Source organism: Strix uralensis, chromosome 6 (assembly GCF_047716275.1).
Source record: "Strix uralensis isolate ZFMK-TIS-50842 chromosome 6, bStrUra1, whole genome shotgun sequence".
NCBI classification, from domain to species: Eukaryota; Metazoa; Chordata; class Aves; order Strigiformes; family Strigidae; genus Strix; species Strix uralensis.
The window spans coordinates 36,784,954-36,811,144 of record NC_133977.1 but is presented as its reverse complement, the minus strand read 5'-3'; the positions used below and the strand labels follow the sequence as shown (position 1 = coordinate 36,811,144).

Here is a 26,191-nt window from a genome sequence, read left to right as displayed (position 1 = left end):
CTCTCTGGAGGGGATGTTGTACCCAGGGCCGGTTCCCATACAGGGCTTCCTCACCAGCTTTCTGCAGACAGAGCAGAAGACCAGTCTTTTTCTCATCAGCTCAATCTCTTTTGCCATCCCTTTGCAGCAGCACCTGCCTTTGAGACTGAGTTCAGATGCGCAAAATGAATTTTGACTTTGGAGATACTGGATTTGAGATGATTTAAAGCAGATGTCCTTCCAGAAAATTCAAATCTTCTGAAAATGAACACCACTTAAAAGAGCTCAGGCGGACATCTGCAGTCACGATGAGATTTCCAAGCACAGCTCAAGGTCCCCATAGTCCTCCTGGAGTCCTTGTTGAGCTGGGAGCACAGCAAGCTCTCAGCCTTCTGAACCCTTTGCCTGTCCCGCCCTTGCAGAACGAGATGGACCTTCGACTCGCACCTCCAGGCCCAAATGCCTCTGGGCAGGTACTTGGAGGAGATGAGCGCCTGCCTGGCGTTTCTTCATGCCTCTCTAAGCATGGCTCGAAGTCTTTGGCAAAACTTTTTTCTGTTTTCTTGCATCATTAGTTTTTGGACACGTGTTGTACAGTTTCTTCAAAATATTTAAAAATAAAAGGGGGTAAGGACGAAAACCAAAAGACAGAACCAGAGACTGAGCTCAACCTGGGGCCTGAATTTTTAAAAGCCATTTTATTTTTGAGCAATAGCTTCCTGTGCTGGGAGTGTAGCTTTTGATACAGTGTCAAATAGTGCTCAACAGCCTCCCTCTTGAAAGCACAGATGCTTCAGAGTTGCCTGAAGCTGGAGCGTCATGCAGTGAGAGACTCCAAATCAGCAGTTTCTTTGGGATATTTGTGCCATGGCTTCTGGCTCTAGTCTGTCCTTTTTTTCTTTGCTTCCTTCTGAACCAACTTTACCTGCCCCAGCTGCAGTTTGATGCACCCCTCGGAGGCTCCCCAGGAACCCCTTGGCGTGTGGCACACTATCTTGTTTTACTCGGATGTTTCTCTAAAGTAAGAGATCATTGAAGAATGTTATGTATATACAAAATATTGCTTGCTCATTACCAGCCTGAGGTGTCACAATCTGCTCGCAGAGCTTACCAGCTTCCATCCCCAAATCCTCTGGCTTTCACACCAGCTTGCAGCTGGACCCGCGGAAAAAGCCTTTTGTACGTTTCTGGCAAGTCCTGCTCATGAGTCTGGAGGGGATAGTTTTTAGACTGTACCACAAACAAACCCACAAAAAGTTGTTTGGGTAGGAAGCCTAATCAGAGCTGCACCTCTTCTGCTCTAAGGGGAAGCGTGGAGCTGTTGCGGTACGTAGCAAAGCCCAGAGACGGGGGAATCCCGTGTGGGCTGGCAGCGGGTGTGAGGCTGCCGCTTGTGCCTCGCACCTGTGTCACGGAACAGCGCCCGTACCCCGGCCCCGCAGTGGGCTGGAGCCGTGTTGGAACCGAAGGGAGAGGCGGCAGGAGGGGATGGGGAGAGGAGAACGGAAAAAGATCCCGGGGAACACGAAGGAAAAAGCAGCCAGCATAAACTTTCTGTTGCGGTTTTACTAATTTCAGCTAAGAGCGCTGCGGGGTTTGGCTTTCACAGAGCGGGGGCTGATCCCGCTCAGCCTCGGCTGCCCGGCCCCGGGGGCGAGAGTGGGGCGCTTCGGCTGGGCGCGACCCCCGGCTCAGCCCCGGTCCCGGTGGCGGCGGGCGGCGCGGGGCGGTGCCGGGCGGGGCGGAGCGGGCGGGCGGCCCCCGCCGGGCGGAGCTGTGGCGGCGCCCCGGGGTGCGGAGCCGCCGCAGCCGCAGCCGGAGCCGCAGCCGGACCCCCTCCCCCCCCCGCCCCCCCAGCCTCGGCCGGACCTCCCTCCCCCGCCGCTCGGAGCCGCCGGGAGCCGCGGGCGCCCCGTGCCCGCCCGGCCCCGCAGCCCGCCGGACCGTACCGCGGCGGCGGCGGCAACATGAACCAGACGGCGACGGTGTCCCACCACGTCCAGTGCCAGCCCTCCCGGGCCGTCAAGGTAGGGCCGGTACCCCGGGGCCCCGCCGCGCTCGGGCCGGGCGGGCAGCAGCGGCTGCGGGGCTCTCCCGGCCCACCAGCGGGCGAGCGCGGAGCTGCCGCCTCGGAGCCCCCGGAGCGCTCGGGGGAACGGGGAGTTGGCGCGCCGGGCAGCGGGCGAGTTGGCCCGAGGTTAGGGCGAAACGCGGCAGAGTGCACGGGGTGCGGGACGCTGAGAACTTGGCCGGCGGGTTGCAGCGTGCGGTGCTCCGCGCTGCCCCCCCTCCCCAACCCCGCCGCCTCCCGGCCCCTTCCCAGGTCTCCTCCGAAAGTTTGCCCGGGGGCAGGTGGCTACCGGGCACGGAGCGGCAGTTGCCTCCCTAATCGTTACTCTGGAATAACGGTACGGTCAAAGGCTGCGGTTGAAGGGTTAGTCGTGATTTTGCCGTTGCCCGTCCGGAGCGAGCCGGGAAGGTGGGGGGCTGTGTGTTTGCTGGTTCTGTTGTCCCCGCGTGTGAGCGATGTGTGGGTGCTGTGGCTGGGCAGAGAGGGGCAGGGTGGGGGAAGACCCCAGGGCAGTGTCGGGCTCTCTCCCTGCCTGCCTTCTTCCCCAGCCTCTGACACGATCCTACCTTTGCATTGATCGAAAACTTCTTTCTAGCCGAGTTACTGCTCTCTACAGTGATAAAATGAAATCCCCCAACAGATTTGTATTCACTAGAGAGTGTTTTTTTTTTTTCTGAAATAAAATAACAGTGCAACCAGTGACACCATTTGATTATTGATTCTTAGTTCTGAAAAAACATCAAGAAATCTTACACCACCTATTTTGTTTCACAGAACGATGTGAAAGCCTGAAAAGTTCACTTCAGTGCTTTGCTGTCGGTGACTCAGGATCGCGCAGTGCGAGGCTGCGCGCAGGTTCGTGCAGGGCGAGGAAAGCTGCTGGGGCTTTGCTCCCTTCCCAGGCAAAGTTGGAGGGTTTGAGGCTGGTTTGTCTTCTCAGAGGAGAAGCCGAGCTGCACATCGGGTTAGCAAATTGTCAGTTGGGCTTTATCCAGTTAATGCTGGGAATAAAAATCATGACTTAGAGCTGGCAGGAGGGGATTAAAGGTATAAATCTTCTATTAGCACTGTTGTTTTTATAAAGGCTGCATTGCACTTCGCAGTGTATAATCAGTACTGCAGAATGTCTGCAGGCTCGGGGACGAGGTGGGGATTGACCTGTGACTCTAAGGACTAGTTGTGTAACACGTAACTGTATCCATCACACCATAAACGGCCGGTTCGTTCATGCTCAAATGGGCAAGGTGATGGGAAGTGATGAATTACAATTGCCCTGGCCCACTTCAAAGAGTCAGCGTATATAATATTAAATTGCTTAAAACCGTCTCATCCTCTCTAGGTCTATCTCTGTTCTCTACCAGAGAACAGAGAGCAGTGTGGTACTTGCTCTGGGAAGTATTCCCCTCTTACATTTGGGACAGCCAATGCTAATTTTTCACAGAGAGCAACATTTATTAAATTCATTTGACTGGACTTCTAAGCCAAAACAACAACAACAACCAATATCAATATGCCATTAAAAAAAAAAAAAGAAGACCCAGATGAGTCAATAGTCTTCAAAAAGAGAGAACATGAATCAGAGTCTTCTAGACACGAGTCCATTTTACAACCAACACAGTAATACTGATGCCATTAGAAAACTGTCTCATTTTTCTGCTCTTAATTCAATGTGTCAGGTGTAAAATGTGCTTGTAAATAGTTTCAAGTGCTTCCATGCTAGGCAAATGGATACTCCATGAGAAAATATTTATGACCGTAGGCGAGCAGTAACTGCTGTATGGTAATGAGGACCTTGTATTGGAAATTACTTCAAAAATACGTCATTAGTGACCAGACAAATACAAATTTCATATTAATCATAACTTGCCAAGAAACAGTGTTAGTTCCAGCAATTATGAAGATTCGGGAAAAAAAGGTTACAGGAATGCTTCACACATACTGGAATGAGATCTATGAAATCCCTTCTTTTTTATCTTTTTGTTGTACTTTATGTTTCTCTCCAACACACAAACCCGTGACATCTCAGCTCCTGTGTGTTACGATCAATGTAATGTTACTGCTCAGTGGTTTTTGGATCAGCTACTCACTGCTCTGTAACGCAGCATAAACTTTTGAATCCACGTAACAAAAAGTAGAATGATCTACTTGTCCAGTAAATTGAGTCATGCAAGCTTTATCCATTACAGTTCCCGTGCTGAATCACCCTGGGACTGCAGGAGGGCTGGTGCCTGGATGTAGGGACATCCCGTCCCTTTCTCACATCCGTCTTTGTTGAGGGAAGGGTGCAACTTTTTGCATCCGTGAACACTGAGAACTGTGTGTAATGCGTCCAAAGTAGTTTTGGTGATAGAGAAACAAGTTGAGAGAGGAAACCAATATAAAGCAAGAAAAAAAGCCCAAAGATACCAAACCCCTTGGATAAAATGCAAAATCTCCTAATAAAGCCTTCTTTTACCTCTAAGCCTTTTTACAGCTTTTCTGAAATGATTGCAGATCTTACTGCCTTGCTGACGCCACTATGAATAATGATCTTTCACTCTGAGATCTGTAACAAAAACTTTTAGGGTCTAGCTGGGAATGCAAAACACCTGCCTTGTTCCTGTATCATTACAGCCTCGACTTCAGGAGCCCCACCAGGGCAATGAACCTGGTTTTGTTCTTCACACTGTTGGCTCGTCTCAACACAGCAAGTAAATTAGCTCTTCCAGGGGAATCACTCTGTTGTTGTGCAATTTCATGTTGCACTGATGGCCAAAGGATTTTTTAATTTTTTTTTTTTCCTCCAACAGAAAAAAATTCTGTTAAAACATTGTTTGCCTTGTTTGGAGTTAAAAAACCCAAAAAGCCACAACCCAGAAATAGAAAATAATTATTATCTTGGCTGGCTAGTGTCTGCCATTATGAATTCTTTCAAACCAAACATTTGTACTGAAATTACGAGGACCGCAGAACAGAAGTACTTAAGTCTTGCTTCTAATGCAGTTGGGACTACAGTTTGTACTTAAAAAAAATAAAAGGAGTTAAGCTAGTATTTCTTGGCCTTCTACATTCTTTAATAATAAAACATTCTCTACCAGATCATGACTCTCTGCTGTTATCAACCTAGTATTGATCGGACTGTGAGCTGGATCATAGAAGGAGTTACTAATTGGCATTTCAGAAGCACATAATTACTGTGTAATATAATATGTATGTTATACCCTTTTACTCTACTCTTCCTTCTTCCCTGCCTTCCTTTCACTTTTATTTATTCATTAGCTTTTAGATTGTAAACTATAAAAGGCAAGTACAGATATGTCCTTAGCAAAAATTCTGCAGCCAGTTTCATCAGCATCCAGGGACAGTATCAGGAATTTTTACATTTCAGGTTTATTGTGGTAGTGTTTGAATGTTCACTAATTGGTGGTTTACTAATAGGTTTCTTATTTACAGTTAGGTTAAGGAGCACATATTTAAAGGAGGTTTGTTGTGTTCCCTGTGGACTTCTATGTGTGTTTACAGCAACTAAGATTTTTACACCAAACCTGCACCTTAGCAGGAAACATCTGCCTGCTCTGCAAACTGCTATACATGCACCTCCTCCTAAAGAGAGAGAGATACTAATAAGTGGCTGTTCCTGTTCTTAAAGGCTCCTCAGTTATACATTTCAGGTTGAAACTTCAGGTAGTTAGATCTTTAAATGCCCAGAGGATGTGCACAAAACAGGCTTTGTGCAGGTATGAGAATCATTCAAATCTACCAGCTGTTTAGGAAATAAATCTTTTAAAATGAGAACAGCATTTCTGAAATCCATTACTTCAAAAGCAAGTCGCTAACAGAAAATCTCAGTGAGTGTTCAATTATGAATTATCCAGAATAGTACGTAACAAAGGGCACAAGCAATACAGGGCTGTGTCATGTTAGGAAGGCAGTCTATGGCAGCGTAATGATGCAAAAAAGCCCCAGAAAAGTGATACATTTAAAGCTAATAGGTTTGCATGGTATTTTGTTTAAGGCATTAGCTGATTAGAGCACTGCCGTGCTGTGTGGAAACACGTTTATATTGCCACGTGAGGAACCACAGCTCTGGGGAAGCGTGGGGTGGAGGTGGCAGTGGAGGCTGGAGGCAGCTGGCGATGGGGAAGGTAGGTCGCAGTCATGCCTCTGGACAAGGCCATCTCAAAATGCACGTTTAGAACAAAGTAAATATTCTTATTTTTGTACATGCTGAGCAGATGTACGATGCCCTTGTGTTTATCCTGTTCTGGAGACTGTCTGAAGGCACGTCGTGACCCGTTAGGGAACACCAGAAGTGATTATAGCACTAATCAAAGAGACTGGCTTTTGTAGCATGATAGAAATGCCTTGAGTCTTGTTTCCTGAGAGCGTTCTGGGGTCTTTTGCATCCTCATCATCTGCAGCTGATTTTCTTCCATTCTGGCAAACTGGTTTTGATCACATTTGAGTTAAGTGGAGTTGCAGGTGTGATTTATTAGTATTTTGCAGACCAAAAATACAGCCATGATGACACACATTTACATATGGGGAGAACAAGCTGGAGGTCTCTAGATGGAAATTTGAAGAACTAACCAGAGCTTCTAAATCTTCCCATTTCCATCTATTACCTTTCTGTATGGCTTCAGTCTCCTTGCCAACATCTGTACTATCAGAAAATAACCAGTGACTTTTCCTTTTAAAAACAACCTTTCCTTCATTGTAAGAAGATGCACGGTTACAAATAAAAAGCTGCAGGAATGAGGTAAAAGCAATTTGAAATACTTATATTTTCCCCTTCCAGTCTATGTAGAAACAATTGCTCTGTGTCAAAGGTAACATCAAGATTAGTTTTATTTAGGTGACTTTCAGCTGGTACCAGTTGGAACAAAACCAGTACTAGTAAAAAACCCCCCACAGTACTATTAAAAAAAAAAAAAAAAAAAGGGAAAGGGAGAGAGATGGTATCAAATGCCAAGTTCATGCTGGAAGGAGTGGCACAGTGTCAGCCCAGGTCTGATGCTTGGGCACAGCGTGTCCCAGCAGTGATTGCCCAGCACTCCTCATCAGAGATGGCCGCGGTCGGGGTCGTTCCTCAGAGGGGAACGCAGTTCCCTGCCTGCTGTCAGCTTGCTGGTGGGGTACAGTTGTTGGCTCTTCCTTCCCTGTACAAATTGTTAATCTGCTTTCAAAAATTTCTGTTCTTAATTCCCTGCTCTTTTCATAAAACTTAAAAGCAATTAGCAAAAATGTGAATGTTTGATACTTCTATATGTTTGAGTATATATACTGATTCTGTGGTATAGATATGTGTAATATATATAGCGACACACACCAGAGTGTTCTAATACATACACAATTTATAGCTTTCAACGTAATGATAATGCTAGAAATTTAGAAGGCAGTCACTTTAACGCTCATATACACAAATATACATGAATATGATGATAAATTATATTTAATAATAGGTTAGTACTTTCCTGAATTATAATCATATAAAATTTTTCCTACCGCAAATCATTACTTTAAGAAATATGGCATTAGGTTTCATTTTCTTTGAGGCCACTTAAGATATGCTTCTGTGGGTGTTAGATAACACTTTTCTGAAAGGATACCACATCATGAGGGATTTAATCTTTCTCATTCTTTAATCCAAAACCGTTTTACTAAACATGTGTAAAGATAATTTTGTGCTTATTTTGTTCAGTATTCCATTCTTAAGCTTAGCATGGTAAGACTTGCATGCTGTCCACTAACTGCACTTTGTTTTGGAATTTATTTACGACTTGGCATATTTGAAGATTTTTATCTGAGATCCTCAAATTGAATTATAAATGTTAAATTATCCAACATCCAGGTTAGTGATTGTGCTGTGCTAATCATTTGACAGTTTTTTGGATCAGTGACTTTGACTTCTCTGGTGTTGACAACACCCAATGCTACTGGCAGTATGTGCCAAAACCAAAGAATCGTTTTAGGCACCTACAAATTAACCTCTGTGATTCTTAAAAATGAGGCACCTGATAGTGGCAGAATGCCTCAGGGGCTTTTTGTTTCAAAGAAGAAGAATTAGACATGCAGGTTTGTTACACTGTGAATGGAGTTAAGAGTGATTCACAGCAATACATGCCAACCCAAGGAACCTAAGGGAAGGCAACACCTAGAGTCACAGTCATCAGCTTAATTAAAAACTCTCCTCAGTCCTGAGCTGGGAAGTTAATGCGACTGCTGCAGATGAGGGCATGATTTATTTCATATTAAATTTAATCAGTAAAATAGTTTGAGTGAATTGTACTTTAAAATGCTAATTTCTCAGTGTTGATGGCAAAGGGAGCACCAGCTAACAAGCTGAATGGTGGGCGGGTGCTGTGAGCAGCTAATGGGTCTCATCCCCACGTCAGGGGTGCCAGAATGAGAGGGGGGGGGGGGGGGGGAGCTGCTGCCATCCAGGGACCTCAAGGGAAGAGGGATAGAGTCCAAGGATGTTTAAAGCTTAGTGTTAATGATGCTGGTCTTGAGCTGCTGACCTCTTCCCTGAGGATATATCAGAAAAATAAGCTGAAATTTTGATTTGGAAAGAGGGGGACTGGAACTGAACTGGTTTGTGACTCCACAACACAGAGACGGCTGTTCAGTTTGAGTGTGTGTATGACCTTACCCAGGGAAAGGATGTGGAGGGCGAGCCCTGTGGAAGTTTTACGGAAAGTTGAGAAGGAAACAGATGATATCTGAAGGACACCTCGAGGCAGTGACGGCAGCTTGGCAGGAGAGGGCAGAGACACAGGAGTCACAGGAAGTCAGGATCTCAGAGTGTGACTGACTGTTAAAAGGCAGCTGGCAAGTAAAGAAAGATTAGGATGGAGTATTGTGTTTTAGAGTCAGCTAAAAAGATGTAACTAGGGATATTGGCTGTTAGATCAGATTACGTTGCTAGATCTGGCCAGCCACACTAAAATTGTTACAGAAAGTGGCAGCCTCAAAGAGAAACGAAGAGACAGAGATAACGTACTTTTATTGAGAAGCGTTAGAGGTGAGGTTTGCAATGTTATCTCACCGTGGCCCCCTAGAAGCAAGGTAGCACAGTGTCCACAAACTTCACGCTGGGGAAAAACCCAATGCTTTACCCACATTAAATAGGCTTTCTACACCTAGTTTTATTTACTTTATACATATATATATTTGGAAGAGTTAGGCAATAGGGGGAAGAAACCTAGAAAAATAGAAACACATAATTAGTTACAATTAGGTCCCTTGATTTATATAGTAACATAGAAAGAGTAACAAAAAAAAAAAGCCAGAACCATGAGTTTGTTGGAAAAGTTATGACAATATGCAAATTTTTCCCCTTTAAAAAAATGTATTGGAAGCATACAAAGATAATATTTTGGTAATCTTTGTCCAAATTTAGCTACCTGTGCAATAGTAGCGTGAGAGGCAATGATAGTACGTAGGTGTTAAATTCTTAGTCTTTTCAAAATTATAAGTTGTTTTAAACTTATTCTGTAATGTTTGAATTGATGTAGCTTATAAAAATGGATATTTCAATAATAATAATAAGCCTATTTCTTGTAAAACCTGAGCTACCTTTGTAAGTAAGAGATGTCAGGTATATAGCAATCCAGTAACATTTCTGCTCACAGATGTCTTAAGAATTTTGACATGAACACAGTTGTGGAGAAATCAAAGTTAAAGCTATTTGCGTAACAAAAGTGTGCAAGCTCTTGTGATTTACAGTAGCGAACATTAGAGGTGCTTAGTGGGTTGCTAAGTATGAAAAAATTGATGCTATTATGTTAAAGGATGACACTTAGGTTGTTTTATTTTCCTGTAGCTTGAGAAAGTTACGACATGCTAGCACTTGATATCAAATTTGCTTTAAAGTTTATATCCTTAAAAAGATGAACTTTGTCTTCAAAGGTGGGCCTGTTCTTTAAGGTGATAATCCTGTTCCTTCTCTTGCCACTCACTCCTGGGCAGGTGCCATGTGTGACCCATTCAGTGATCATAATTCTCCTTTGTGCTAATTGTGCTTTGCCCGAGGGGAGGTCCCTGGCTGGCAACATGAGTATGTTTTGGGCACCTCAATACGAGAGAGATATTGAGGTGCTAGAAGGAGTGCAGAGGAGGGCAACGAAGCTGGTGAAGGGCCTGGAGAATAAATCTTATGAGGAGCGATTGAAGGAGCTGGGACTGTTTAGTTTGAGGAGGAGAAGGCTGAGGGGAGACCTCATCACTCTCTACACCTACCTGAAAGGACATTGTAGAGAGGTTGGTGCTGGTCTCTTCTCACAGGTGATTAGTGACAGAACAAGGGGGGATGGCTTTAAACTCCAACAGGGGAGGTTTAGACTGGACATTAGGAAAAAATTTTTCAGAAAGAGTGGTCAGACAGTGGAATAGGCTGCCCAGGGAGGTGGTGGAGTCACCATCCCTGGATGTGTTTAAGGGTCGTTTGAATGAGATGCTGGGGGATATGGTGTAGGGGAGAACTTTGTAGAGTAGGGCTGATGGTTGGACTTGATGATCCCAAGGGTCTTTTCCAACCTGAGTGGTTCTGTGATTCTGTGTCCTGTGGTTGTTCATCAGAGAGCCCTGGTTTTCATCTGTAGGTGTGGTAGGTAGAGAGTTTTCCCACCCTGTGGGTAAGTGAGATGCAAACGTTTCCTGTGCTGACGAAACCAAGACCTGCTGAAGGATTTTCATGGGTGAAGGAGAAAGTGGGGGCAGACGCCTGTGCCCAACAGTTGCGCTGGTGGCAGTAAATGCTCTGTTCATGCTCCTGTGTGAGGTGAGGGAATTTCCTGGGCAGGAGAAGGTACCAGAGCTTTGCTCTGAGATCTCCAGTGTTGTGCGATTCAGTAGACCAAAGTCCATTAAGCTTAAGGGAAGCTGAGCTCCGCAACCGTTAGATGTCTGCGGTGAGGGCTGAGTGCCCCTCTGGGGACCCCATTTCCCTGTCCTCTGCCGCTGGGGGAAACGATCAGTCAGTGTCTGGCAATTCGGTGCATCCGGTGCTGGGTTTATTCTTCATACAACAGTCAAGGCATGAAGGAATGTTAAATAATATTGGTTTATTAGCCTTCCTTATGTTTTTAAAGTTGTGGTTTCAGCAATGTAACAGTGAGTATCTATCCCTTGGCTTAGTTTTCCTTGGATATCATCGATGAATAGCAGGTTTACATTTTGAAATAAGCTTTTTTCTTTTGTAAAATCAATTGCTTAGGCAGGAGAAGTCCTGACTTCCCAATTAAGCAATTTATCTAAAAGAAATCTTTTTTTCCCTTCCCTTTAGAGCATTAAACACTTTCTCAGCTTGAAAGCTGCATCAGTCTGCCAGCACGGGATTAATGCCACAAACATTTCTCTTCATATTTGCTGCAGAGATGACCTGCAGACATGAGCATCATGTTAAAAAATAGCTTTTATAATTCCTTGTGTGTGATAACTGAGAGCCAAAACCTGCCTCTGTGTTCCTTTATTTCTTCTTACTAGAGGAGGGGAGCAGGCATGAGATCCGGTGCCCCCTCCCCGATGGCCCATCCGTCCCCTCTCCCAGCCCCGCCTCGGGCTCGGGAGGTTGCTGGTACCACTTTCTGGCTGTGGTGGGTCTGGCTTTGCCATGTCCCCGTCTCTGCATGCACCACGGGAGCATTGGCACATGCGGTTCCCTCCGTGTTCCACGCTACAGGCTGTTTATGAACACACACAACCTGGCGTCCTAAGACCTGATCTGAGGCTGGTCCCACTGAACAGCAGGGAAGCCTTTGGGCTTACTTTAGCTTTTTGGATAAATCTAGAGAAGGGAGGAGACTTTCTATTTTTCTCTTTAACCTGTTTGCCGTTGTCAGTATAAATAAGTTCAGACATGTTCTGAGATTACCAATCGCAGCTCCTGAATGCTGAAAGGCATCAAGCCCCCAAAGCTTTTGAGCTTTCCCATCACTCACATTTTACCTGTACAAGCAAATCCAGCGTGTGTGGCACTGAGCAGCACAATAGTCTGTTTATTCAGTCTCTGTCCTAACCTTGCTCCTCCATGAGCTTGGAAGGAAATTGCTGTGCTTCTGCATTGGCCCCTTGTGGGACGTATTAGTTTCTGCTGCTTGTAAGGATACTTTCCTCCCTGCTAATCCAAACCCATAAAAGCATTTTAGCAGTGCTGGAATGATTGACTAAAGGTTTTCTTGCTGTAATTTATACTTATATCAATAATTACTTAGTTGACCTTTTTTTTTTTTTTTTTTTTTTTTGTACAGGACACAGTGTCTAATGGCTGGAGCTAAAAACTGGAAAATTGGAATTTGGGGCAGGCTCACAAGCTCTGCTACCTCTGGCAGTAACAGTGTTCATCCAGGGAGAGATCCTGCACTTGTTTATTTATGTTGAGATTTTCCATGGAATTAAGGCAAACTCTTTCAGTTAACTGTTTCTCTTTTGGAAGTGGGAGGAAACTTTCTGCTGGTTTACCATGCTGACCCAGCTTGCTTGAAGGTCAGAATAACCTTAGCACTGCGGCAAGGGGAGCTGAGGCCTCTCGCTTTCTTTTCCTTTGTGCTATAGTGCAAGGGTTTGTGGCTTTGCATTTCCTTCTGGGTGTGAGTATTTGTAGGTTGTTTGCATGGGAGAGTCACGAGCAAGTGAACGACCATGGCATAAAATGAGATTATGCAGGCGCTGGACAGACTGGGGGGAATCGACACAGGCTTAGTCCCTGTGTCACTCGGTTCAGCCAAGCCTGGGGCAGCAGTGTTCTTTAAGGAAAGGGAGGAAAAAGAGAAAGGATGACAAGTGGCACGAGAAGACTGAACAAGAGGAAGAAAAGTGAATAGCTCAGAGCTACTCAGGTGACCTCAGGAGGCATGTCTGTTGATGGCACGTCATGCGTACCTTGCTTGTCTGTGCACCTGGTAGACTTGGTTTGATTTTTGCTTTCAACCCTGAGGTGACAGCACTGTGCTCAGACAAGAAATATTTTCAACTAATTTTTCACACAAAGTATCTGACTTATGGAAGTCAATACAACCAAGGATTTGTCTGTTTAAAGACCAAATATATGCTACCCATGACTCTCTTTCCCTGTGATAATTTTTCAGCTGTGAATTCCTCACAGTTGCCTTCAGTAAAATCTCAATTTACATCCATGAGTACATATTTTTTGTACAGATTTAGTCTGGAGTTTAAAAAATTTCAGTTTTATAATTCACCAGCTGTAATGTGTTTTCTGGGAACATTAGTGTCTCTGAAATTTGATTATGCAAATATTTGCAGAGGGCAAACAAAAGCTCAGTGAAAACAAATCCATAAAATAATTAAGGAAATATTGGTGTTCTTCTATTTTTATAGTATTTGATCCTCTCTAAACATTTCCCAAACTCTCTGGATGCTTCTTTCCCCCTCAGTGATTTAGAAGTCTCGGACGACCCTAGTTGTATCCCAAGTGAGGTCACATTTACTGGAGAAACCCATCAGGCAGCTGATGCCATTTTAAGATATTTTTAAGACACCTTTGGCAGTATTTTATAGTTTCAAATAACCGTACCAGCATCATCAGAATGTAACACTAAGCACTGTTCAGATTTGAGGACTCTTCAGGAATGAAGAAGAATTTAGGTGGCCATTGAATTCAGTTAGGCCCCCTGGTTATTGGTGGGCAGCTGTGGTATTCAACATCTAGTACTTAAATACCAAATCATTGACTTGGTGGCTATGCTGTGAAATATACGTTTCATTATTTAAAACCACACAGCTCTTTTTTTTTCTGTAAGAATTTTGGAATTTTCAGTTGGTTTTTGTCATACATGTTGGCTCGAAATTCTGTAGGGTCACTGCAGCAATCCTGAGGCAGATAAGTTAAATTTGGTTTGAGCTTCAGACTCGTGGAATCAAGCTGTTTGTGTATCCAAAGCAGCAGCCGAAGCCCCAGGTAGGGCTGCAGTTGCGGTGGTCTGAGTCAAGGATTCAGCTGAGCACTGCCAACTTGTGGAAGTCAGGTAGTGGGGAACCACATCAGATCGTAAGAGATAATAACATGGGAGCCCTTCTCTATTTTGTGTGATAGCTTTGGAGTGAGAGAATTGCTCTCTACCTGGCCTTGTGTTCCTAGCGCAGCTCTGTAATTTTTGTACTGGATTGGAGCTGCACAGAGTAAATGTATTTATAGTCTCAGGCAGTGTTCAGAATGAGTGTTATGCATAAAATTGCTTGCTGAAGTAACTTTCCTGATGCCGCAAGAGAGCTGGGCCAATAGAGAATTTGGGTCACCATACCTAAGAAGATTTCTGTAATTAAAACAGCTTTTATAGAGCATATTTGCATTTTTACATGGAATAGTTGAAAAAGCTTTTAAGTTTCAACCAATCTATCCCCTTTCTTCCTGAAACATATTTTTGTAACTCCAGATCTAAGTCATTTAGCATCAAATTCTGCTAAAGAAAAAAAATCATCATTGCAAGATTTTCAAAAACTTACTTCTCAGGTTGAGAGAGATTTATAAACGTGAGGTTTTTTTTGCATGTGTCATCCTCTGTACAAAGCCCTACAAAGTAAAGCTGGCATGGGTTACATGCCATGGAAATAAAAAAGAATGAGTTTGAATGAAAAAAACATTTGAGACTCAAGATTTTTATGTTTCATTTTTAAACTGTAATCAAAAAAGTACCGTATACTCTCATTTGATGAATGCTGCATACACTGCAGAAAAAATGCATTGCAAGATTTTGGAAAAGTGCCTGCAACTCATACAGTGGTTTTGGGACAGAATTTTTTGTTTTTATAGTACAGTATTTTTAAAAACACTAACAATTCTCAAGCTGCCTTCTTGCTCAACTCAGTTATTTTTTGAAGAGAAATCCAATGTGCTCATTATTTTTCCAGTATTTCTTGTATGTTGTTACTGTGGAGAAAACAGACAGTACGTATCTGAAACCTCACAGATCAGTCTTTAATGATTTCTAGATTTAGAGCAAAGGAATGAAATTACTAACATTGGAGTTTAGGTCATATTTTGGCTTCTATTTAATAACTGCTTCTAATGATGACTGGTGTGATCATGCAGGGTTATAAAATTAGTATTTATATTTTAACTTTCTACATTAAAGTGTTGAACTGGTATACAATATATAGAGTAGTATGTGATAATGTAAGAGTTCTCCAGAATAGTACTATGAATGTTTGACAGTCTCATAATGTCAAAGCTTAAATTATTGAATAGCTACAATTCTGCTGTAGAAAGTGCAATGTAGATTAATAGACATAAAAGGAATCATGTTCCAGATGAAGTAGCTGACTAAATATATCATCTAAGTGGTTGATAAAGTAGCTAAATTACTGTAAACAAACAATAAAACGTCTTAGAGGAAATAGCTCAGAGAAGTTGCATACTGGAAGAGTAAAAAGATAAATGCAAATTGTAAATATATAAAACGAAAAGGCTGGATGGCAGTTTTTCGATGTAATATGTAGGTTATCTTGGCTATCTGTCTAATAAAGTTGGTGTTCTTGAACAGTAGTGACTATTCCCTGTGACATGGAGTAATACACAGCAGATGACCGTCAATATAAGATAGATACAATCTATTTCTGCCACAGAAATATTTCTGGGCACTCTAATACGAAAAAGTTCAGTAAGTAAAATGTTGAGACTGTATAAATCATTAATCAATATTAAGTCATCTTAATGCATAAGGGGATGAGAAACCAGAGTCCCTAGATATTTGTTTTACCAGTGAGCCCAATCCTGCAGAGTATCAATTTACTGTATAACACACAAATGGCTTTTTTTTTTCATTTTCTTTATGATCGCCTTTGATAGTTTTAGTTTCCAAGAAAATATCCAGGCTGGAACTGATCACCCACTACCCCTAAGGCTGAAGATGTGAAATATGTGGTTTTATGCCAAAGGTATTTGTAGAGCATCAAAGCTCTTGTCTGCCAATCAGTGGCTAAATGCCATCAGCAGCAGAGCAGCTGGGAGTTTTCAAGATGTAGGTAAGGTAGAGTTGTGTTGTAAAATAGTCTTACTTACTTCACAGAGTACACCTGGAGTACTGCATCCAGCTCTGGAGTCCTCAGTACAGGAAAGACATGGACCTGTTGGAGCGGGTTCAGAGGAGGCCACAAAGATGGTCAGGGGGGCTGGAGCACCTCCCCTGTGAGGACAGACTGAGAGAGTTGGGGGTGTTCAGCCCAGAGAAGAGAAGACTCCGGGGAGACCTTATAGTGGCCTTCCAGTACTTCAAGGGGGCTACAGGAAAGGTGGGGAGGGACTCTTGATCAGGGGGTGTGGGGATAGGATGAGGGGTGATGGCTTTAAACTGAAAGAGGAGAGATTTACTTTAGATGTAAGGAAGAAGTTCTTCACTGTGAGGGTGGTGAGACACTGGCACAGGTTTCCCAGAGAAGCTGTGGCTGCCCCCTCCCTGGAAGGGTTCAAGGCCAGGTTGGACGGGGCTTTGAGCAACCTGGTCTAGTGGAAGGTGTCCCTGCCCATGGCAGGGGGGGTGGACTAGGTGATCTTTAAATGTCCCTTCCAACCCAAACCATTCTAGGATTCTATGAAAAAGGTGAAAATTAAAAGTACTAGTAATGGAAGCAGAGTTGTCAATAATATCCCCTCCCAGCTAACGAGAGGCAGCCTGTCTCTTGTGGGATTGTACCTTACTTTGTGTTAACTTTTTCTCTTTTTATTTTTCATCCTACTTCCAGTGGAGAACTCTCATGTAGATCAAAAGGTAGTGATAATGAGCTGAGCTGATGAAGCTTTCAGAAGAAAAGGGGAGGAAAAGAGATAAAACACCGTAACTGTTTTCAGTAAGGAGGCTTGCTTGAAAATACTGTATTTCTGATTCTCAGTGTTTTCTCAAAATTATGCTTAAAAAAAGATGATAAAAAGTTTCTAATAAAATGAAGGTAATAAGAAGTAATACTAAAATTACACTGATAACTTCTAAATTCAGTATTATTTTATGTAACTAATTTATTCATTATGATTTATGGAGAACATTGATGGCTACAAAAGCTAGATAATAGACTAGTTTTATCTTTTTAATAACAGACCTAATTCCACAATCATTATTTAATCTGAAGTTCTTTTCAGAGGTTTTCTTGCATGTGTGTTCCTGAGTCAGGTCTGTGTTTTTTAAACTTTTCTGTAGGTGACAATTTACATTTTCAAAAAACACATGAAGAAATTATCAAATTCTTGCCACATACCAATATGATGAACGATTAAGCACTGTTAATTCCCTTTTATGATGGGCATTGAGGCAAAGGAAACTTATATGTCTTGTGCAAGGCTGCTGAGAAATTAATGTTAAAGATGATGAGACCTTGAGGATTCCTCTCTCTTTTCAATACCCAGCTGAAATACAATAATCAAGAGGAAAATTACTGACATAACAGTTTGTAACCCTAAAACAAAAAAATCAGAAGACGGAAACTCAGCAAAATGAAGGAACGCCCCATTTCGACTCATCCTTTCCACCAAATGACAACTCCCTGGTCAGCAGAGAATCATCAGGTGTCTCATCCAGGTGGAGAGTGTTTTAATCCTTAGCATAATTGCTCATTCATCCTAGTCATCTGTTGTGTGTATTACCCAATAAATAATGACCTTGTCCTCTTACACTGTGTATATCTGAATTATAGTCTCTGCTCACAGTAAAAGTTGCCTGAACAATGTGACCCAGAGAAGAAGAGTTGCATGTCTTTATATGGTCGGTCTCCAAAACCCCAGTCTTGCTCCTTTTTAAGACAAAGTGGCAAAAGTCCCATTGATTTTTAAGAGAACAGAGTAACTGCATAGGTGAGTTCTGAATTTTCATGTTAAAATACAATTATGATATTTAAGTAAGGTAACTGCGTCTAAGATAAATCATACCTGAACGTGGAAAGACTGTTGGTGGGGCAAAGTATATCAAAAGAACTCCAAAGTCTGAACTTGAACGGCCTCTAAAGCTTCACCTAGAATTTAATATTTGCTGCCAAATTTTCAGGTATCCTATGAGCTATAAGTCAGCTTTAGGCTCTCAGACAAGGTGTAGAATAAATGCTGCTAATGCATTTCTCCCTGTTGTCATTTCCCACAACATCACCAGATACGTCCGTTTGCCAGCGGCATCCACAAGGGAAGAGTCACTCCTGGCCACGTTTCTTCCTTTTTGCATTCCTGAGCAAGAGCAGAGAGCTCTGCTGGGGCAGCCAAGGAAGGAAGTGCAGTATTTGTGCGTGGGAGAAGCTGGAACAAATGCCCTTTGGGATCACATACTTTTCATTTACTACTCTGTTGAGAATTGCTTATAAATGTTCCACTTTCAAATTACCACTTCCTTCTAATTTCCCATTTTAATTTATTTTTGGTCGTCTTCAATAATGGTTTTGGCAATCCAGATTATTTCACTTTATTTCCCTAGATACTTTTTATGGCTTGCATTTTTAAAGAACAATATCCCATGGAATAATGTTTAGCATTTATGCCTAGTTTTCTTGAAGATGAACGAAAAACCAAACTGTGGCAGTTTTGTGTTCAAAGTAGTTTCTTTTTTTTTTGTCTTTCAGCCAGGATTTATATTATTTGTATTCACCTTTCCTAAAGAGATAGAATGATCTAAAATTTGGAGGAAATATATTCTGTAAATAAGGAATACTAGTATAAATAATTTTTAATTATCTTTGTGTTGCCAAATAATGAACTGATGTAGTTACGGTCTTTATTGCTGTGTGAAGAACAGAGTAGGGATTAAAAAAATAAGCAAGACGTCTAATGAAAATCTTCCCTGTCCAACCAAATTTGATTGATTTGCTTGTCTTTCAGGGAGAAGTGCCACAGAGCTGGAAAATCTGTCTGTCTCTGCTGCAGGAGTTTGAGTTATGTTTCTTAATAATGTAGCTTTATATTTTGTAAGTGGTGACTTACAAAGATTTTGCCCAGCTTTCCCAGAAGGCAAGATATGATCCAAGTTGCCTGATCAAATGAAAGCTGTGGTTGTTGAGTATAATCAACATGTATCAAATGATCTTATTAGGCAACTTGATAGTACAACTTTCTTGAGGCTGACTCTAAGGCTTATTGGATACATCATTCCTCTGTAGAATACTGAACATGCTGGAGGAATATACAGCATGTATAATGCATGTCATAGTAGCATGCTGATGAAGTGTGGATGGAATCAAATAGTAAACCTGGAGTAATTGTTGAAATCTGCTGCAGATGCTGAGTGTAATTGATAAATAACTACTAATAACAGTTTTGTTATGCATGTGCTCAGAAGTTTATGTTTTAAAGGGAAGTTCAAGTATGTCTGGATTTTTCTCAGGTTTCAATAGCAAGGCTGACCTACAGCTGCTTTGTGTTGCCTTTTTGCTGCACAGCACATGGAGCCACACTGGGAAGGGGAACGTGCTGCACAGTGACTTTTTTGCACTCTGGTGAACTCAGTTAATCAGAGCTGGGTAGGAGCACACAGAAGGTTACAGCAGCTCAGCTGATGCGCGGAGACTGTCAGCTGCTGGAACGGGATCGCATCTGCCCATGGGTTTGTACCTTTCGTTACTTGATTTCAAAACATGTGATTGCAGTGTTAATGACTACACTGAGAGCAAGCTTAGATGGTCTCTCCACTATGGCGGAGAGACTTCTTGAATGTTTAAGCACATCAAATTCACACAAAATAATGGGTGACGTTGTGATTTAGTGTGATAAGAGGCAACTCCCACTGATCTTCTCCTTAATCCTATTTGAGTAAGTGGCTCTTGGAGAATTAAGACTAGTAGCGTGCCAATGGTTATGTCAATTTTAATGCCAGCTTCTAAATTTTCTTTAATTACTGTGAGATTCACTTTAGGTTTCCAATCCAATAACATTTTAGTAATTAGTGACCTAACAGACATACAATACTGCAACAGTCATTTTGATGAAGATTTTGTTGGTTAGAAGAAAATCAGGCACTTTTGCTATAATTAAGTGTGACTATGAAAATGGTGGACCAGCACAGGCAAGGGAAGACTGAAGCTCTTGCTTTTGTAGATGTGTGCTGGTGGGGCAACCAGGTCTGTCAGCCAGAGGGACAGGCAGCTAGTGAGGTGTCTGAGGAGGAGGGGTAATTCCCATGAGCGATCAAGACCTTCAGCCCCTTAAAGAGCAGCTGATGAGATTTACCTGTCCTCTGGCTGAGGTCTCCTCTGGAGATCTCCTAGGGCTGGAAGGGACCCAAGATCAGTCTTTTGAGAGAGTTGGAAAGATCATTTATACCTGCAGCTAAACTGCAATGCTAAAAGTGGTGTTTGCGTGGGCAGGGAGCGATAAAGCTGCACCCTCCCGATGGACTCCTGGCCCATGAGGATGTTTCTTACGCAGCTGGAAAAGTCCTCCTTGAAGTCTGGGATAGCAGTGGGGCAGAGCTGAAGGTGTAGCCACAAGCTCTGGGAAGGAACCACTGGACTCAAATGTCATGTGGCTAAACTGGAAATTTGCAGAAGCCTTTCTAAAACAGATTAAATCCTCCCATATCAGTGAGAATTAAGAAGTTGCTAGTTTCAGTGAGTAGTTTTGTTCCAAAGAAATTCCTTAGGGAAGAAAATGAAGGAGATTTTCTCATTTTTGTATTAATACTTCAGTTAAATATTTATAAATAGAAGCCTCTGTGTTGTACTTTGAAGCCAGACTGTTTCTTAGACATGTGTTAGTGTCCAAATCTGTTGCTATAACATCCTAAATCCTTTAATTAGGTTTACCAGTTCATAAGCAAAATAAAGTTTCTACATCAGATGTTTCTTTGAGATGCAGAAGATGTTTTCTTGATGTTTTGGGTTATTTAAATTTTCTGCAATGCAAATTCTAGACGTAGTCTTACAGAAGGCTAAATTAGGTTGAAAACCAGAGGTCATATCAAAGCTGGTGTAGAGCTTTGGCTTGCTGGTTTTGGCTTTTTGTTGTTTCTAAATAAAAAATCTTCGGGAATGAAAATTCCTTCAACTCAAGAGTTCAGACAGTAGAAATTGTTACGCAACTTCACTCTTATGTGCCAATAGACTTCCTTTCTTTCTGCTTCCTTTTAACATTTCTACCCAGATGTTACACTATAAAATTCCCTATAAATTGACTATATAAAAATATACTTAATTGATACACCTCTCTACATTTTCCAGAAGGAGCTGTGGCATTTTATATCAAGATCATCTTCTCTGTGGATGGAAAGCTTTTTAGATTCAGGGCTGTTGGCTGTGGTATGAAACAGCATAGCTAACAGGATGAAACAGTCAGGGAGTCAGCATGTGGCATGGCTTCCTTCTCCTGACAGGGCATATGCCAAAAAAAATATAAAAAATTTAAAAAATGATGCAAGCTTTTATACTGTGTGTTAGCAAGCACTGTTCCACTGGGTTCTACCATGCATGTTGTTCCAAGGAACAACATTTAAAAGAAAAAATGCTGGTTTGGCTCATCTGAGGGTCCTGAAGGTCTAAAGAACGAGCAGTATTTCTCAACTTGTCTAGATTTAAAGATATTTAAGGGGTGGGGTAGAAGTTTAAGATAGATTTTAATGAAAAATATTTTCAGAGCACTTGTATATTGTGCATTTAATCTTACCTTTAGAATTGCAAGTTTTCTGTTTTTTCTCTAAAAACATTAAGACATTTTAAGAGTAAACAAATAAATATCATTCTCTTTCTGTCCTCCTAATTTGTTACAGTTTGTAGGACTAAACAGATTAGCAGAAAAAGCCTTTCCAGAAGAAGAGCAGAAGGGTTGCAGGCAAAAACCCCTTTGGAGCTTTGAAAATGCCAAGTACCTTTTAAAGAAAAGACAGTCTTATTAAAGTTTATTTTACTCAAAATGGTAATAAAACACCTAATGCGCAGTGTGTGAGGCAGCTAGTGTTGACATTAAAGATTCAAAACAAATTCAAAATACCATAAAATTATAGTGCTTTACAAAGAGTTAAAAGACTGACATTTTCTTTCCTCTGTCTGGGACTGTCAGAAGATTCTGAATCTGACTTCTAAAACTCTTGTTACTGCCTTACAGCAGTGTTCACAAATACAGTCACCTCATGGGAGCCTCTCCGAGGATTTTTCTTGCAGATAAAAATGGTGTTTTCTTTAGATTCAGTCCCATAGCAGCCCTGAAGATATTTTTGGTTAGTTTCTCAGCGGAAACTGGAGACTTAAAAAGCTAGAAACAACACTTAGAATTTCTCTTCTTAAAAAGACGTGATTTCCAGCTTCCAACGAGGAATTAAGATCAGTATTGGATGAATTTGGTCTCATTTTTTCTCTTCAGCGGGCTACTCAAGATGACCCAAATAGGTTTATGACAGGAGCAGTTGCTGGTGCTGCAGCTCTGGCTGTATCAACTTCAGTCAACCGGTATCAACAGCCAAACTGTATCAACTTCAGCTGCAACCCTATTGCGGCCACATGTTGGCTCTGCTGTTGGGTGTCAGTTGAAGAGCCTCGGTCATAATTCTTGGTGTACAGTAAATTAATTAGTTAATTTGAGAAGTAAAAAAGGCTAAGAAAAATTGAAAAAATGAGCACCTATGCATTGATCTGCAGTTTGCTCTTCTGTGATAAGAAAATTCGTGTAAGTTTTGGAAAAGGAGGAATCCCCTATGCTGCCAGCACTGTATATGCAGTGAAATACAGATGGCTGAAATATTCCATCAGAAGTAGCAAAAATTTTCAACAGCAACAGGATTTATATAGAAGCAGCTAATACAGCTATGGCTGTAATGGACCTATTTTTGGGCAGTCCTGTGTTACTAGTGACTAGCTGTCTAGGGAGGCAAAACTGAAGGCACATTTCTTAAGCTGATTGATAATGACATAGGCATAATCTTTAATAACCAATTAATTAGAAAGGTGCCCATGTTTACAGCTTCAACTGTAGCAACTAGCAAAACTGTGCTCCGGAATATATGCTTATGCATGAGTAGCATAGACAGGTTGAGCCGGAGGCAGACAGAAACCACCAGCACACAAATCCCCTCAGCATTTGAATATATGCAAATAATACATTAGCTTTACATGAGGAATTTGTAGTGGAATTAGCATCCAGATCACCAAAGTGCATTTTTTTTGTCACAGGCTGAACCGCTTGTGGAGCAGAGAGGTGGTTCACGCCGTTGCCACCCCCACGCCGCTCTGTGGAAGGCTGTCATTAGTGATTACAACTTTCATGTCTTTAATTACTGAGATACTTTAATTCAGTCTGGTACAAAATGAACTTAAGGCTCTGTGGATTCTTATTTGAGCGTTTTTTAAACCAGGCTTTCATAGTGGAGCCTGAAATTTAGTTCACTGTGAACTTTCTAGAAGTTGCCAACTGTCAGTAAGTTTGGGCCTGGTTTTGACCAAGACAGTTTATGACTTTCTGGGAAACCACATGAAAATTTGAGGGTTTGGAGGAGTTTCCTCATACTCATTATTTCATGTCAAAAGGGAAAGCCCAGGATATTAATTTTTTCAGGTTACTGTTATTTTTTTAGGCTAAGTCAATAATTGCTTCTGCCCACAAGGGCCTTCCAAAATAGACAGTCTGTATCTTCATGCTAAACAGAAAAAAATGGCAAAGAAAATATACATACGGAGAGGAAAGTGATTTAAGAAGATTCCAAGTGGATCAATGGTGAGGCCAAAAATTCTATTGAGCTACATACACTGCTTTTTCTCCTCTTCTGTCTCCTCCAGTCCAAAGCCTTCACTGAGCCTGGCTATCTCTTGACTCAGATGGATTTAAGCAGTACTGATGTTTATTATATATAAATACATATGTAATACAACAGCATTATATTGACAGCTGTCTAATTTAAATAGGACTAATTGGTTAGTGTGCCTTACTGTAGCAACACAGGTACATGCCATTCACCTTGGATGTAGGAGTCCACAGTAACAGACACCACACATGGAAACAGAAAGAGGTGGTCTCTGCTCCTAAAGAACTTGCTGTCAAAGACAAGAGGGGTAGGACTGAGCTGCCTAGATCTGGATATTCAGTGTAACTTCAGATAGCCTTGGGTATCTGAAATATCTCTTTAGTTGGCACATATGACATGGTGCCTACAGGAGACCCATGTCCTTCTGGGGCATCAGCTGGAGGCCAGCCATGAAACCCTGAAGCATATAAAATGACCCTACAGACATATGTTTAAGCACCAAGTTTACTCCAGTCATGTCCTATGTATGCAGTCGAAGAGGGGCGTTTGCTAGAAAACAGACATCATCTAAGTATAGAAGTAACTTAACTATTGTCAAGGTTCTAGCAGGTGTTATTGCAGGGTAAAGTTTTAAAGAGCAATGTGTCCTTCAAATATAGCTTTGTAGATGTTTATAGGGAGCTGTCTGGCAAGGGAGACGGTACTAATTTATGTGCAGAGTCGTAATGCATATAAGCAAAAAGATTTTCCTAAATGCAGTTGAATGGCATTATCATGTAGGCCAACTAATGCAAAATAACAGTCTGATTATCTTCCTTTTGTCTTGCAGCATTCAGTATTGATCTAACACAAAAGTAGGAGCCAGATAAAGAACAGCACTGAGTTAAGTGACTAGTATAACTCATCCTTTTAGTTAAGCATTTCAAGAAAGAAAAAAGTGCTTATCTGAAGTCAAAGCTGCAACTGTCTGTGAATTGCCTAAAGAAATGCCCTTGGTGCAACCTTTAAAAGCATGTACTTAATTTTACTTAAAATATGGATGCTTTGCTTTGAAATGCAAAGAGCACATCATAGTGTAAAAGTGATGTTAGAACAACATAATTAAAGGTAGCCAGATATTCTTTATTTTGCCGTGGTCAACAATGATACTATACTCTGCACCCCTATTGCACCTGCCAGGGAAAATGGAGAAACAATGATGGATGGGATTGCTGAAAAACATTGAGAAATGGATGTATAAATTGCTAAGGTATTTTCAGTGCTTTTCTTTGAGGGTCTTGCTTCAGGAGGGAAATCTATGCTTCCCAAGGTACTTGAGAAGAGTGAGAAATCGAAATTATGCTTGGAGTCAGGGATTACTGACAGCTAGCTAGTGTATATTAGGAAAAAAGGGCTTTCCTTGAACTTTTGCTATCCCTTTAGAGCTCATGGGAAGAAGCATTCAGTTGCCACCCAGAGACTGGAGGACCAGCAAGACCTGCATTTTTTCTCAGCAGATGAGTTTTGAAGAGGAAACACCTACAACTTCATTTTGCAGGGGCTGGAATCCCATTTAGTGAATGATGTGCCATGCTGGGGGTCCTTCATGACATGAGGACCATTCCCTGTGGTGTGGGGCAGCAGGGCTACTCCCTGCTGAGCCCCATGTTGCTCCGCAAACTGGTCTGTCTTTTTGGGCTCTCAGTTTGTCCCAGTTAAGCCATTTTCTTACCTTCTGCGTGCTCCTAGAGCAGCCAAAGTTGAAGCCCAAAGGCAAGAGATACAGACACATAACACACATGGGGAATACTTTAATGATTGTGTATCACCAGAGACTACTATTTCTTGATAACTAACCAGGATTATCAGTATACAAGATTTTTACTCTCTGCACTTACATGTCAGTACCATATAGGAATTAGCACAACATTTTCTGAAATTAGAACCTAAGAAAACTGGCTGGCACTGCATCTTTTTGTTCCTGTCGGCAGCAACAGCAGAAGAAGCAGGAGAGAAGGAAACATGGGGTCTGTGAGCCTTTTGAGGGGAGATGGAGTGAGAGAAGAGGTGCCAAACCTCAGGTGTAGATAAGGTATTTCTGTGAGGGTCAGCTGACAGTCTGGCACTACAGCATGCTATAAATCATTCCTGCCTATAAGTTAGCTAGTTTTCAGCTGCTTCTGGTGAGAGTAAAAAGTGCAAGTTACCTTACCATTGCAAATATGTAACCCATTTTTCTGCAGAAATTGGCATTTTCATTGCTCTCGTTCTGCAATGGAGGAACAATACAGTACAATATAGTTTTCTATTTTTAATCTTTTACTTTCCTCTCATGTCAGAATTTGCTGGGAAAGGAAGTATAAATCTCTATGCTCTAACATATAGTCAAATAGGATTTTTTGAATATGTAAATTGTAAATCTAAGTGAAACTGGAAGTTCATTAGCTCAGTTAAAGGTTGTTTTCAAGAAAACTTTAATAGACTCTAACCACTAATCTTATCATTGGATTGCACTTGCTACATATATCAGTGAAAT

General features: G+C 41.9%; 1 protein-coding gene across 1 annotated transcript in view; it reads left to right on the top strand.

The window, feature by feature from the left end:
• Positions 1–1,923: 1,923 nt before the first annotated feature.
• Positions 1,924–26,191, top strand: part of DPP10 (dipeptidyl peptidase like 10) — a 555,621-nt gene continuing 531,353 nt past the window's right edge. The window contains exon 1 of the mRNA XM_074873697.1: positions 1,924–2,006. Within this exon, the coding sequence (XP_074729798.1) occupies positions 1,947–2,006 (60 nt within the window). The 5' untranslated portion in view covers positions 1,924–1,946. The remainder of the gene's footprint in view (positions 2,007–26,191) is intronic.